This window comes from Haliotis cracherodii, unplaced genomic scaffold (assembly GCF_022045235.1).
Source record: "Haliotis cracherodii isolate W230 unplaced genomic scaffold, xgHalCrac1.p SCAF_4, whole genome shotgun sequence".
Classification (NCBI taxonomy): domain Eukaryota; kingdom Metazoa; phylum Mollusca; class Gastropoda; order Lepetellida; family Haliotidae; genus Haliotis; species Haliotis cracherodii.
The window spans coordinates 43,444,621-43,460,939 of NW_027266297.1; the positions used below are offsets into that span (position 1 = coordinate 43,444,621).

The 16,319-nt window shown below is 39.3% G+C and overlaps 3 protein-coding genes across 4 annotated transcripts in view; 2 read left to right on the forward strand and 1 right to left on the reverse strand.

Moving 5' to 3' along the window:
• The first annotated feature begins 926 nt into the window (after positions 1 to 926).
• LOC139479268 (uncharacterized) lies at positions 927 to 3,441 on the forward strand. Its single transcript, XM_071262134.1, has 2 exons — positions 927 to 1,013; positions 2,168 to 3,441. Exon 2 carries the CDS (start codon positions 2,168 to 2,170, stop codon positions 3,083 to 3,085), a length of 918 nt encoding a protein of 305 aa, XP_071118235.1. The 5' UTR covers positions 927 to 1,013; the 3' UTR covers positions 3,086 to 3,441.
• A 3,802-nt stretch (positions 3,442 to 7,243) lies between these two features.
• LOC139479966 (coiled-coil domain-containing protein 130 homolog) lies at positions 7,244 to 15,841 on the reverse strand. The gene is made up of 7 exons (XM_071262917.1): positions 15,750 to 15,841; positions 15,379 to 15,512; positions 13,957 to 14,131; positions 11,826 to 11,910; positions 11,252 to 11,424; positions 9,050 to 9,188; positions 7,244 to 7,773 (listed from the first exon to the last, which is right to left on the reverse strand). The coding sequence occupies exons 1-7, from the start codon at positions 15,750 to 15,752 to the stop codon at positions 7,244 to 7,246; spliced, it is 1,239 nt and encodes a 412-aa protein (XP_071119018.1). The 5' UTR covers positions 15,753 to 15,841.
• A 214-nt stretch (positions 15,842 to 16,055) lies between these two features.
• The window catches only part of LOC139478193 (glycogen debranching enzyme-like), a 59,506-nt gene continuing 59,242 nt past the window's right edge, over positions 16,056 to 16,319 (forward strand). For both annotated transcript variants that reach the window (XM_071260563.1, XM_071260565.1), the window contains exon 1: positions 16,056 to 16,164. The gene's annotated coding sequence lies outside the window, so the exon portion shown is untranslated. The remainder of the gene's footprint in view (positions 16,165 to 16,319) is intronic.

The window sequence follows — 16,319 nt, forward strand, 5'->3', positions numbered from 1 at the left end:
GTTATCATGTTATCAAAAAGTGGGAAAACGCAAGTCACGTTTCATGTAGATGTTTGATAACGACATCTTTTAAAATAGCATCTGTAAATGACTAAATGTCTTCATGCAGTATACGTTCATTATGTATACTTCATTTGTGGAATTCTTTGTTCTTTCTTATTTTATTTTATTTTTGTAGTGTTTTTGTTTCAAAGAATATTGAAAGGTTATATGTTGATTTGATGAAACGTTTCTGCCCACTGAGCCAATTCGCTGTGGTCGTAAATGTAAAAAGTTAAAATTGTTTGACACAATTTACAAACAGTTCTATTTTCTAGAACTGGATACTGGACTAAAAGTATCTTGCTAAGACGAAGTATTACATAAACACACGTGCTACTTTGATGATTAAATCGATTGTCAATGAATGTTCAATAACATGTGGAATTTGTACTGTAATAGGGATCATTTCGATGAAAATAAAAAAAGTAGAGTATCTGTCTTATTGTAGTTTATCACTATTAACAATATAGGCACTGAATATTTTGACCCAATTCATTTTCGGACTTTAGAAGTTTAAGTGAACGAACTGGAGTGACCTCGTGTCGGCCCACACAAGGAACAAAGTCAAGATGAGGGAAATCTCCTTGAAACACGTGTCTCGATATTGTTGACCATGGAATGACTGTAATATTATAACTACAAATGAATAATATGCAATTCGTGACATAACCACGGCGAAAAATTCGTGTGAAGTCAATGGACGCAAGAAATTGTCATTGTCGGAAGCACGTGTTCTCTCACTTCAAGCTGAGCCAACCCTATGTACCGGCATTATTCAGGTTGGTGACGATATGACCTTTCGCCCTCCATGCCAGCCAATCGGATTAGCGATCTTAAGCTGTCACAAGTCACGTGACTGTAAGGTCCAATCAGATTTTAAAAAGGGGAGAAAAGCCGTTCCCTTTGCAACGTGGGGTGTAGTTGAGGCAGTGTTCTACCTGTGCAGTGGCAAATATTTTCTCTTCATCAAGGTGGGTATTGCTATAAAGTTTAATTAAGAATAGTTTTTTCGTATTTCTGATAATGTTCTGTACAACTGCATGTGTTTACATACTGGAAATACCCAATTATTAACCTCTTCTTACTCCGAAATCTTTCGCCGGTAGACACTGGTAAAATGTCAATGTCACAAACCATTTCACAAGGTTGAATTTGTGCAAATCTCCTCTACTCTAAAATAGTTAGGAGTTGATTAAATAAGTAATGATAGGTCATTTGATCTTGATAAGTAACAACAGCATTAAAACCGATTTATCCCCGGACATACATTAATTCGAACATTGATCAGAATGACCTCATCAGTTCACTGAATGCCGTGCAGCAGACAAGTAAGCATAGCTTCTGCAACGTTCAGCTTGATAATAAGGACAATATGCTGCATTTTAAGTTACAATCAATTCAGTTTGTTACGATTTTGAATACGTATTGAATAATTATTTGGAACAAATTTCCATGTGGCATTTAGCCAGTCGACCTGCCCTTGGTTACAATCTTAAGTTGAATGCATCAAGTACAAGCATGCAGACCTAGACTAAGCCTGGATAAAACCACGCGGAAGACGTTAGTTTACTTACAGTAGATCTAGGTCTGAGAATATTTCATTTTTCACTAAGTATTAACAAAGGTAGCACGCTGGACCATAACTATTCACACACTTAGAACGTAAGCATAACATTGGCGCTATTGTATTTTAGGCATACATATTCCTTTCGAAACTCTGCTGTAGACAAAATATAGATCTAATGCTTTTAAGTTTCGGTAACAACCCCCTTTTCCCCCCTGTCTTTTCATGTTGACATTGAGCATGTTGTACACTGTTATAGTATGCGCACATGTATTTAACATTTAGTATTTATAAGGTAGATCTATACAAATGTCAATCTCGAATGCGGTTCTTCCAGTTGTACACTGGCGACTGGTATACGATACTCTTTAAAAACTTGCTCGTTATCATGTTGCAAAGTCAAGGGGAGCTTGTCATAGCCCAAATGTTAATATAGGGGTCCCTGATTCAAACCCTATTGCATGCAGCCCCCCACCCCCTTTAATTTTTAACACATGCTTATTGTGCAGTTTTGGTATTGATTTGTTTTTGTATACAGACTTCACTTTTAATTTGTTTCAGATGTCTAAAAAGCCAAAGCTTGGATTCGCCGAAAACTTCATGCTCAGCGGTGTAGCTGCTGCAGTATCGAAGACAGCTGCTGCCCCCATTGAAAGAGTGAAGCTCTTGGTCCAGAATCAAGATGAGATGATCAAGGCTGGACGTCTTTCGGAACCGTACAAAGGAGTAGTGGACTGCACAGTTCGTACATTCAGAACAGAAGGTGTCCTTCCATTCTGGAGAGGAAATTTGGCCAACTGCATCAGGTATTTCCCCACCCAAGCTCTCAACTTCGCTTTCAAAGATCAAATCAAGATAATGTTTAAGGCAAGCAAGAGTGATCCCCAGGCAATGAAATTTGCAAAAAATATTGCTTCTGGTGGTGTAGCTGGAGCTATGTCCCTATGCTTTGTCTACTCATTGGACTATGCTCGTACCCGATTGGCTAATGATGCCAAGTCAGCTGGAAAGGGCGGTGGTGAACGGCAGTTCAATGGCCTTGTAGATGTGTACAAGAAGACCCTGAAGTCAGATGGCTTTGTTGGACTGTACAGAGGTTTCGTCATCTCCTGCGTGGGCATCATTGTATACAGAGGATGCTACTTTGGCTTCTACGACACCCTCAAGCCTATTCTTCTCGGTGACAGCAACAGCTTGTTGCTGTCCTTTGCCTTGGGCTACACTGTAACCATCAGCGCTGGATTGCTGTCCTACCCCATTGATACAATCAGAAGGCGTATGATGATGACCTCTGGCCAGGCAGTCAAGTACAAGGGATCCATTGACTGCGCAGTCCAGATCATCAAGAATGAGGGCTTCATGTCCATGATGAAGGGAGCTGGTGCCAACATTCTCCGAGGTGTTGCTGGTGCTGGTGTATTGGCTGGCTTTGACAAGTTCCAAGAGCTGTACATCAAGTGGCGAGTTGGGAATGCCTAATGTTGGTGGTTTCTAGGCCAAACAGTTTAGTTAATCATTTCTGATTGTTACATTTAGGACATTATCCTAACAAAGGGATATCTGCTCAGGAAGAGTAAAGCTTGAAACTATTTATAAGATTGTTTGTTCCTGATGTGATCATCCATGAATCTCACATTAGTTCAGTTTTCACACATTTTGCCTTTGTGCAAAATCCAAAATTTGCATTGTTACATAGTGAGAGTGTTTTTTGCTAGGTTGTAAAGGCCCAGACTCATTTATTTCCATGGTTTTCAAATCAAGTGAGAGTCGAATGTTGTGATATTAAATAATCAAGATGTGAGAGTCAGACAGAAAAATAAACAATACTAAATACACAGCATTGTCATGTTTGGTGTTCAAAACTGCACATAGTTTTATGTTGCCTTAACATTTGTGTAGGACTGCTGCACAAAATCTAGAATGTGAACATGCTATACAGTCTGGATAGCACACTGCCCAGAGGATCAAGGTACTTAAGAGTGTCATGGTTAGCCATTTTTATTGGTTACCAGTCTGAGCAGTTATTATTGATATCTCTCCTTTTAAGATAAGGAAATGCTAATTTTACCATGTTTACTTTGGTAGGAAGGCTCAGACCATGGGACATGGCAACCCATGCCCCTTTAGCCATGAAGTATCAGATATGTTCATACCAATTTTTATTTCTGCGTGACGTCTACTAATAGGGTTCCTTGTGAGGCATTACACTGACCTAGAATCAAGAGCGAAAGTTTTAAGTCGACAGAGCATGTGCAGTGTCAAATAAGCACAAACTGAGGCATGAGCAACATTCTAGGCCATCAGGGTACAAAATACAGCCAAGTTGCTCTAACCACAAGTCCGCTCAAAAGTGGAGTCACTGGGGACATTCTAATGAGGAATGCACATGGGGGGCCCTTGTTAAATATTCATTAATTTTGCCTTTTGATGATGGTAAAGTACAAACATGTATAGGATTCAAAGGGAAAGACAAAACATGTACCTACACTGGCATATGGAGGCCTAACAAGATATGTATTGTTTCTGTTCAAAACATGAGGATTTGTAAGCATATGGACAAGGAAGGTAATACACATGCAGGTAAAGCCTGAAGTGAAGCAGGTCTTTATGTTTACCACTTTGGTGAAATCCACAGGCACTGGTGTGGTGCTGACAAACCTGGAACCAATCAGGACAAACAGGTATTTGAACCCAGGTATCTGGCACGGTGCCTTAACGACTGGGCCACCCATGCCACCACCCTCCCACTTCACCTGATCGTTGAATGGCGTCATCAATTTTTAGCTATGACATCGTTTTTAGTGTGACCTTACTTTACAATACGATTTGAAAGACAATGCTGTCTTGGTGAGGTAAACAATACACTGGTGCACATACAATTTTTATGGACTTAGTTCTAAACCTATGGGCCATAAAAAATTATATGAACATTAATTGTAAAAATACTATGCTCTGCAAAAAAAAATACACAAAGTTGATTTTTAGATGTGTATTTTGTATATCCTATAAATAATCAACAGTTAGTAATTAATTGTTCAAAAGTGGCACATTGTCGGTTGGTTGGTTTGTTGTTTAACGCCGCACTCGGCAATATTCCAGCTATATGACTGCGGTCTGTAAATAATCGAGTCTGGACCAGACAATCCAGTGATTAATATCATGAGCATCGATCCACGCAATTGGTACTGATGACATGTATCAACCAAGTCAGCGAGCCTGACCACCTGGTCCCGTTAATCGCCTTTTACGACAAACATAGACGCCTTTTACGACAAGCATGGGTTGCTGAAGACCTATTCTACCCCGAAATCTTCACGGGTCTGCACACATTGTCAGACCCAGGATCCAAATAGCACGTTTGGAACAGTCGATTTTCAAGGTGAAGGTCATGTATTCTCAGTATCTTGTATGGCCGCCATTTGAGTCTAAAACTGACTGCCATGGAAATTTCTGGGAAATTTTCACCTACTTTGCCTGCAGTGCTTGTGCCAACTATCGGGGGTTCTATGAGTTTAAAATGGAGACCTGGAATACCATGTCAGGACCTGGGTGTTGTGATTCCTGAAAAAGGCTGCTGTCAGTCTTGTCGTGTGAGGTCAGACATTGTCTTGTTGGTAAATGACACTCGCTTGTTGCATAATGGGAAGGATGTGTGGCCAAAGAATCTCATCCATGTAACATTGTGCCGTAAAATTCCCCAGAACTTGTACCAAGTATGTTGTACCAGTGTTGGACATGGTTGCCCACCTCATCACTCTACCACCACCAAATCTGAACACTTCCTGTATGCAGTTTTGTGCATAACATTCCCTGTGACGCCTGTAAACACGACATCTACCATCTGCATGCCAAAGCATTAAACATGACTCGCCACTAAATCAATCATTCTCCATTGCAGTTGTGGAAATACTCTTTGACCATGGTACCATGAGCGTCGACATGATTGGGTGGTCATGCTTGCTGACTTGGTTGATGCATGTCATCATATCCCAGTTGCAAAGATTGATGCTCATGAGATCAATCTTTGGATTCTCTGGTCCAGACTTGATTATTAACAGACAGCCGTCATATAGCTGGAATATTGCTGAGTGTGGCGTTAATCAACAAACAGTGTCAAAGCCGATGATGCAGGTCTGTCAAAATGACACCTCAAACTCGTTGTCTTGCACGAATACCTAATGGTTCCTCACTGTCTGGGCTGATATCCCACTCAATCCCAGTATTGTCTTAGTTGTAGAGGTTGCTGTGGCAGCCATATGAATCTTTCCTGTGCTCTAGTAGTGATATGTGGTTGACCAGATCTAAGAAGGTCCTGTGTGTCATAATTATTCCACAGTCTTGTCATGGTGCTTGGTGGTACCAGAAGAACTTGGCTACAGCTGAAGATGTTCCTCCTGTTTGCAGTCGGCAGAAATGAACGATTCATTTTTGTTAATAACTTTGTATGGATGTTGGTAACACTGTCAGATATTAACGATTTGACTGCTTTTGCATTTCTCTTTTTGGCAGAATATATTTTCCATTGATATGTATGTTTGTCGATTAACTCACACACTCAGCAAAGCTATAACTAAATGACTGGCCTGAAAATAATCAAGCCTGCATTAGACAATCTTGTGATTGACATGAGCATCAATCCATGCAATTGGGTTTCATGTAATCAACCATGTCACTGAGCCTGATACTTATCCATTTAGTCCGCCCCTTATAAGATTACTGGGGACAATATTCTTGCCCGTGTATAAGAGGTAAAAAAAACTGTTTTATTAATTGGTGGTTCATTTTCTTTGGTGATAAACATGTTTCCCAGTATTAATGATCATCATATGACGACCTTACTGTTGACATATGTTTGGTATCACAACCCCTGGTTAAAAGAGGTCTTTAGCAACACCGTGCCATAAACCGTGACTATGCTTGTCACAAGAGGTGACTAACAGGATAGGGTGGTCAGGCTCGCTGACGTGGTTTATGCATGTCATCGTGGCCCAATTGTGTACATCGATGCTCATGATGTCAATCACTGGATTGTCTGGTCCAGACTCAGTTATTTATAGACTGCTGGATATAGCTGGTATATTGCTGAGTGCAGCATTAAACAACAACAAATGTATCACAACAAAGTGTATCATTACATCTCGTAGTAGTTTCTCACCGGCAACTGCCAACCAAATGTGGATTTAGATAATTAACCATGTTAACAGTATATAAAGCTTGATCCCAGACTGTTTACTATGTTGTAGACCCATGAAGATCCAAGTTAGAATAGATCTTCAGCAACTCATACTTGCCGTAAAAGGCGACTATGCTCATGATGCTTGTCGTAAGAGGCGACTTAACTGGATCGGGTGGTCAGGCTTGCTGACTTGGTTGATGCATGTCATCGATCCCAATTGCGTGGATCGATGCTCATGATGTCAATCACTGGATTGTCTGGCCCAGACTTCATTATTTTCATATAGCCGTCATAAAGCTGGAATATTGCTGAGTATAAAGCTGGAATATTGCTTAGTGTGGCGTTAAACAACAAACAAACAAACAAACAATACTATGTTGTAAAACCAAAACCAGCATTTCAAACTCGCAGAATAGGAAACCACCTTTAAATATTATCATTTATTTTCAAATAAACTGTTTCTAACTTTCTTCTTCACTGTCACTGTAATTAGAAATGAGAGCACCCAGTGCATTTTGAGCTGTTCCAGCAGACATTTTATTATCACATTCTGAATCTTTTGGAATGCTGGTATGCTGTTCCATGTTTTCACAGTTTGGTAAGGATATCACATTTTCCTCCGCGGTATCAGCTGAAGTCTGTTCTGACTCTGGGCAAGAGGATTCCGAGCTAGCACTCTCAGCGTCACTGTATAGTATCACAGGCGATATTGTACTTCCATTGATACTAGAAGGGAATGTTTCAGGTTTTTCTACTGATTTTTTCCTAATGCCCAAAGCAAGCGCCTTCGACGACTTGACTATGGATGGAGAATCAAATGGATTTTTGCTGCCTCCAAGCGGAGAAATACCAAGTTTCTTCGTAATCTCTGCTGATCGACTCGCCTTCGGCATGTTTGGAGATGTGTTGGCTTTGAGCATTTTGTTACTTGATTCAAATATGGGACGACTTTCAATTGCTTTTCTCTTCTGTTTCTGTTTTTCATCATAAGCTGAAATAGAAATGAAACTAAGTAAAAATCACAAAACATTTGTTGGGTACAAGGACAGTATGTTCATGTCAAACACCAGTAGACATATCTTGCTTCACCAACATATAATATCAGATTGAGGACAAGTGACAGCTGAAGTACTGTCCAGAACCTATTCTTATTGCAACTGTTCCATCTATTTAGATAATGCACTGTCACAAGTCCTCTATATGTCTCCATGATGTTTGGGTTCAAGTATAGACTCCTTTCTGCAATCTTCGGCAATTGGAGCTTTGTTGTTTGGAGCGAGTATGATTTTTGCTGCTTTTAGCAATATTCCAACAATATCACACAGGATAGGATGCCAGAAATGGGCTTCACACATTGTGCCCATGTGGGAAATCAAACCTGGACCTTTGTTGTGGTGAGCAAATACTTTAACCATAAGGCCACCACCTGTGATTTGAACACCTAGTTTGATTACTGCAGACTGATCGTGTCCATTATGATATATTTCCTAAAAAAATGTCCTGTATTGTCAGCAAAGACAAGACTAAATCATTATCCCAAGGCAAGGGTGCTAACTGACAATAAGAGTCCAGTTTCTACCCTTGTCGAACTAGGCTGGAATTTCCAGGCTCAATCATAGCGCCACCATTCTGAGTTATGTCCCTTCTATGTCCCTTCTGTGTCCCTCCTATTGACCAATCACATTCCACCTCTCATATCACTTGCAATCGCTTCAAACAAATAGGTGACGCCTAGTCAAGACGATCTGATATTAGTAACCATATTTATTGGACCATAATAACACATTTATCGGATTTGTGTATCAGATCAAAAACATTATCCATTTAATTACACAATTTTTAATATATTTCAGAAATACTAGGCCAAATTAGGTTACATCGCCAAGACGATTTCTGTACTAGATTTCGCAAGTTTCTCCCTAATATCAACACACTTAATACAACAATAATCTACAGTCAAAAAAGACGAATTTGTGTAAAAAAAACACCTTACTCTCTAAACATCCTAAAACAGACCCAACAGGGCTTTATACACAAACCTCCCTGGTGCTGTTACTTATCAACAGAATGTTAGAAAATGTAAAGTTATTAACAAATAAATAAATACCACCTCAAAAACGAGTATGCATGTTGATGGGCTACTGACCAACTGACTGGTCCATTGTGTTCAAATAATAGAGGGTTTTATGCTATTTCTGCTGGCTACACACCAGAGGACCAGAATTCAAGTTGAGAAGATTAAGATTTCTAAGCTTGTGAGAACCTACACTCTGTGACTGAGTACTTGATGAGTCCGGCCATTTTCCTGTCCTGGTCTTCTTCGTCCAGCAGCTTGATGTCCAGTGACGACTTGTCCAGTAGTGACCGGTCACTGGACTCACTGGCCTTGATTGCCTTCTTCTCTTCCTGTGCATGAACAGATTAAATCAGGTTAGACAAGACACAGATGGGCTGTGGTGCGTGGATGGTTGAGTGAGAGCGAGTGAGATAGTGAGTTTAATGACACTTTGAACAACACCTTGATATGGGAGAAAAGTGACATTTGCCACTTTGGTAAAACCCATGAACATGGCCACAAATTAAGCTGTTCTGTGTACATATGAAAGACTTTGAGTCACTGCCCCAACTGCACTTACAGTGCTGTCTATCTACAAATCTCATAAAAAAAGTGGTCATGCAACCATTTAACTATTGGCAAAAACCAGGCTTATGTTGGTGTGTTATGTTAAGAATCACTTGGGGGTGCTACCCATAAGTCCTTGCACAAAGTGTGAATTAACTGTCATCAGTCAACCAGCATTCCACATGGGTGTTGTTGTCATTTACCCAAAACAACATGCTCCACAGATTATTTGAATAATTGGTTGGATTATGGATTAAAATTATGGTGTTTAAATACAGACAAATATATCAGTATGAACTGCCTTCCTTGACTGATCTGACTTCCAATTCTACCCCACACACAGACACAATCCTGAAGTTGAGAATTTAAAACTTAATATACCCACTGACAAAAAAGAATTAAACAACAAATATTAGGTTCAGGTTTGTGTTGTTTCCGTATGTGCAGTCAAACTGATAGCTTATGTCCTCTTATTGTCAAGTCAACATTGTGCCCAAAGTGATTCAGTTCTTGGATGTTTAACATTTTGGTGAAACCTACAAGTAAGGGCTTGGTTCTGACAGATGAAGAATCATGATCAGAGATTTGAACCTATGAATAAGGGTTCCGGCATGTCAATTTAGATGCAACTTTACACAGCAAAATTACTCTGTGCCACAGACAACTTGGCCATCCATGTATTCATCGAGACTGCACAGAAGGTTTTCGTAACATGTCTATGGTAGAGAGATGACAGGATGTCTCATGCTTTTTTATGAATTTTTAGGAGAATTACCTGGTTTAGAGACTGGTTATTTATTTGGGGTGGGGGTGCTTGAATTTCATAAAAAAATTCATAAAAATAAATAAACTTCTTTTGCATTTTGTCGTTTCATCGGAGGGTCATGATAAATGTAAATGCTTTGCGCTGTTTGTGCCAAAAATCTTGGAATGTACTTATCTGAAATTGGCACTTGGCTCTGTTTCCTTTAGATTTTAGTATAAACAATGGACTATTTTCATCTGAGTGTTCTAAACCAAACAATATTTTACTAGGCAAGGACTAGTGGCTGATGTCACAGACTTAAAAGGAAACATCATTCTTTGTTGTAGAACACTGCACTCAGCAATATTTCTGCTAAATGACAGCAACCTGTGAATAATTAAGTTTGGACCAGGTACTCCAGTGATGGACATTGTGAGCAACGATCCACACTGTCCCGGTACAAGGACACACTGTCAACCAAGTCACCAAGCCTGACCACACTATCCATTTGGTTGCCTCTTATGACCAGCAGAGGTTGCTGGGGATCAATTCTAACATAGAAACCCCACAGGTTGTACACTATTTGACACCTAACTGTCGAAGGTGGTGACAACTGGATGAGGGCAGTAGTAACAATTAGGGCTGGGACGGGTAACTCGGGTACTCGGATCGGGTGGGTACTGAGTAGGACCGGGGTACCCATAGGACTACCCGGACCCGTGGTTAGTCATGTGATATATTGTTTAATGATTAAAAATATCTAGAACTCTATGGTTACAGAACAAGTCACTAATGTTCGCATTTCTTTCTGACTAAGCACCATTGCTTGTTTCCGATCTTCGTAGGTTTAAATAAAAATAACACTTCAGTCAACTTCAGTGTATGCATGACCAGATCGTTTTATACATATATTTAAATACATTTTACCAGGGCTACGCTCAAACTATTTCCAATCGGACATTTTGTACCAAACTCTTGCGACCTGTAGCGGGTACCCAGGTAGGGTCGGGTAATAGCGGGATGTGTACCCAGGTAGTAAATTTGGACTCATCCCAGCCCTAGTAACAACACACTCATTACACAGAGTTCTCCCCGACTCACTCTGAACTTCTCTCGCAGGGCCTTGTTGAGGAGGTAGTCTTCCTTCCAGTCTTCGCGGCTCTCCTCAATGTGGTGCAGGTTGTGGTGAACTGATCTCCCTCTCTGATGGTCATCAGACCCATGCTCCAGTTTGTACATAGCATCTGTAGCCAGCTTCTTCTGTGTTGCCTTGTCTAACAAAAAATGTTGTCCATGAATAATATTAAAAGTTCTCCTGTCTATTTGCAAACACCCATGTCCTCCTTTCTTCTGTATCCGAAACTGGGATTCAAAACTGTCCTGATATATGGTCAGATGGCTGGAGAGGACACCCCTTGTCGGAAGCTGACAGAGAAAGAATGTCATCTGCAGGATGACTCCACACCCTGCTACACTATTGCTTTCACATATACTTCATGAGGCCTCAAAGTAATTTTCACTGTATACAATGGTATAAGGCTTACATTTTCATCTTTGGACTAATTCAATATTAATATGCCAAGCTAAACAATAATGAGATCTTCCACCCAGTGTATAATATGACCCTCTCACCATGCTAAGTACCAAAAAGTTTCAAACTTTCGAATTTGCTGACCTTCTGGAACAATCTGTTCATTTTCTTTTGGGTCCCATCTCTGTTCCTTCCGCCTGGCTCCATTGAGGATGACGTAGTCATGATTCTGGCAACAAAGCAGAAACCGATAATCATGACATCAGCATTTGTCAGGAGTATGATAAATCTACAAGTCAATGCCAGTCATCATTAACGAGGTATGAAAAAGTCAAGGTGGACCGTTTAGTTGATGGAAAAGATGAAATGTCATTTTACTTAACTTTACATAAAAGGACAAAATGGCAGAATAATTCTGACATAAATGAGGGAAAACTGAGTCTATTTTTTGTAGTTGTCTAATAAATTATCGATGGGACCAGTAATTTTTCTGTAGCGATGATCCTATTGGCTACCAGCTTTTAACATTATTCCAGTTATATCGTGGGATGTCAGCTTAATGTGGGAGGAAAGCCCGAAGTGATGATGGTCTCAGACGTTTACCACTTCGGTGAAACCCACGAGCATGGGTATGGTACTGACAAACCTAGAAACATAATGGAGGCGAACCGGGATTCAAATCCATGATTATAGGTTTCTGGCGTGCCCAAGGGACGCAACTCTACACAGCGAATCACGGCGCCTTAGACAACTGGGCCACCCGTGCCCCCTATTGGCTACCATAAAAAACTATACATATTGAAACTATTTCTATGTGATATTTTTAATTTTACTGGTAATTAAAATCAGAAGATGGACACTAACCCAAAATAACATAAATTCTAGTCATTGTCTTCATACACAACACATCATTACTGAATTAAAATATATTCTGTCAAACGTTATGAACCTTTATCACTTCCGTCACTGTCACTATATTGAGAGGAAACATGACCTCATTGTGTTTACAGGTTCATAACTTTGGACAAAATACTTTATTAAGCAAAATATTTGGTGTACTTAATAAATGTTTCTTTAACTTGGTTGTTCAACAATTCCATGATATTCTTTAATCAATCTCATTAAAATCAGATCTCAGTTCTCGCTATCGCTAAACAAAGATCTGAGGACATCCCATTACGGGTCCCGTCAGAACGACCTTTATACAACCAATCAGAGCGTCGCTTACCAGATCATGAACGTGACGGACAGAATGTGTTTTCTAATCATGCAACATCGAAAAATATAACAGAGAGTATTCCAAAAGACAGTTACAGGTTTTTTTATTATACATACAATCTAGGCCATCTACAAACCATTCCAGAATGTTCATTTTATCAGTTTTAAATTTTTTAACTGAGAATACGTCAAAATATTTTTCGAAGCGCAGTCGCCAGTTTGAAACTTGTGTCTTAAAGCCCAAGAAAGCTGCCTTCTGATTGGCTAATGTCGATTTCTTTTCAGTCATTTCAATGGTCTGTCAAAGTTCGCGAAAGATCCTTCTGACGTGACCTGTTATGGGATGTCCTCAGATCTTTGTTTAGCGGTAGCGAAAACTAATATCTGATTTTAATGAGATTGTTCTTTAATATGCACTCTTATTGAGCTTGTGAAGGTTGGTGCAATAATCAGCATTTTACTCTAATAGAACCTTAATGTAGGATGTTGGACAGCAACCGAGCATCAGTATAATGATACGGTTTTGCAGCTACGATTAATAGCTGACACAGTTGGTCTCCATGTTGTTACTTCTGTTTGTTTGTTGTTTAACACCACTTGGCAATATTCCAGCTCTATAATGGCGATTTGTAAATAATCAAGTCTACACCAGACAATCCAGTCATTGACATCATGAGCATTGATCTATGCAATTGGGATACGATGACATGCATCAACTAAGGTAGTGAGCCAGACTACCCGATCCGGTTAGTCTTGTACAACACACAGTCGCCTTTTACAGCAAGCATTAGTTGCTGAAGACCTATTCTACCCTGGATCTTCATGGATGTCAGATAGTAAAGGCAGATCTGTAGGAAGACACGGTTTTGGAGCTACTAATAGTAGCTAACAGTCGGTCTCCATGTTGCTACCTACTGCTCATATATTCTGCCGACATAGTGACCACCTGATCCTCCTTTTAGTAGCCTCTTGGTATACTGTGGTGCATTTTGTTCTGGAATCTCATCAGAGGAGAATTATCAGGTAATACTTTAGTAAAATAGAATTTCAAATATACCTTTGGGTCTGTCTGTATCTCAAAGTAGTTGTCGCACAGATGGCATTTCATTCGGAACTTGTAGATTGGTGTGGAGTAGTAGTTGCCGGTTTTACTTTTCTCGGCATTGTAGCGGACGCCCATACCGATGTGACTGTTGCACCCACCACACCAGATGTTGTAGGGCATCTCGAATCTGGATAAAACACAGGTCAACAAATACACCACAGCATGAAACATGTATAAATTCATTTACGGTTTACTCTAATATAACTCACTGTTATGTTTGTATTGAGACCTCATGCATCCCAAACATTTATTCTACTAGCCCGAATTTTATCTCATTTTCAGTAGATGTTCATCTTTAAGTTAATTACAAAAGGATAATTATCATCAGATCTTGAAAATTTTACATTAAATTGTATATGCATTTCTTCGATCCTTGTGTGGAAAAGTTGTAAAACAAAGTTTCTAGCCTCTAAAACGCATTTTGTTCAAACACTCCTAGCATCACCATAGTTACCACCCTAACAAATAGGGCACGGTTTATGATCACGTGACCATGACCCCTGCAGTTTGATCACCTGACACCCTATGCCACATCATTCTCGTTCTCAGAGATGACAGGTTAGTGTAACTGCGATGCGGGGATGGTCTGGTGGGCACATAACATGTGAAATAAGATAAGTATATAAATATACAATTTAATGTAAAATTTCTAAATTTTTACCCTAATCCTATCTCACACTATGCATTTATCCCACGTTAATTACACCAAAACTATTAATTTTCAGATGATTTCAGACTCTTATTTTCCAATTATAGCTCCTGAAATATATTTTTTAACATTCATCACGATTTCCCCTTTTGCTTCGTACCACCCCTGATTAATAAAACATAATCTACAGTAGATAACAGCAATAATCATCGTAAAAATATGTGCAGGTTTCTTCAGCGCTCTATGTGATAGAAACCTTACTGAAACAAAGATAATAGGTATGATAACTTATGAAGAGATGGGGAAAACAATGGTAAAAAATAAATACAAATCTTACCCAAAAAAATTCTGATTAAAAAGGGTTGTTGTGATATGCTTGGTTGGTTTGTTGTTTCGCCGCACTCAGCAATATCCTAGCTATATGATGGCGGTCCGTAAATAATCGAGTCTGGACCAGACAATCCAGTGATTGATATCATGAGCATCAATCCACGCAATTGGGACCGATGACATGCATCCACCAAGTCAGCGAGCCTGACCACCCGATCCAGTTAGTCGTCTCTTACGACAAGCAAAGTTACCTTTTACGGCAAGCATGGGTTGCTGAAGGCCTATTCTACCCCGGATCTTCACTGGTTGTTTTTGATATGAAAACAAATACTAATATATAAAATATTAGTTTTAATACATAAAATATTAGCTTCTATTGTAAAGAATGGTTTTACCTGATGACCAAAATACCCTGGCCCAGCTTGCGGGCACGCTCTCTGAGTGGGTGCTGACCAACATATTGGTTGATGGAACCTTTTGAGGGGTCCCAGTCCGGTGGGTAGTACTTATTTACAGCCTTCCTTTCAGCCTGAAAGAAACATGGAATGTATAATTTTGACTTTGTATGTGATGGGAATATGAAAATATAATATTATACACTAATCATGAAATTATTAATGGTTTTGATATCTACTTCTACTGTTACCATTAAAATAAATTCGCCATCATGTGTGATCGAAAACTGAACGAGTAGAGTATGGAATGAACGAAATGACAGTTTGTTAAATAAACAATAAGCAAATTAGTGCTAAGTCTTATGTTTTACCATCCTGTCTTAAGTATATCCAGTTCTTGTTCAAAATGCTGATGTTCTAACGTTGATTCAGACTTCAGTAGACGTAGGACAGAGAGTCTCGACGTTTGGTATGCAAAGCTAGGACTTCTCTAAATAAGCTTTTTTATTATCATCTAAATTTAGTGCATTAATTCTCAGTTTAAATATGATTTATGCAATATAAAATCAGTTATCACTGATTGTAAACAACGCTTATAGTGGAAATCATACGAAACAACGATATGAAAATATGACCTTGGAATAATGTCAAACTGTGACCTTGACATGCAAGAAGAGTTACAAGGGGAAATGACATCGCATGTTAATGTTTGACAGTTGTATGTTTAACGTCTATGCGTGTGCAGCTGTGAAGTGTACTTTTATGCGATTATCCAGTACATAAGAGGTAATCCATTTCATTTGCAGTATTTATAATTACTCATAAGAAGCTTATTCTAGTCAATTTTAACGGATGAAACATTTCTGAAAGAATGAAGCACCTGTAAAATCGTCATATTAGTGGCTTTCTATGTGTTATTTCCTCGATAATTTTAGACTATT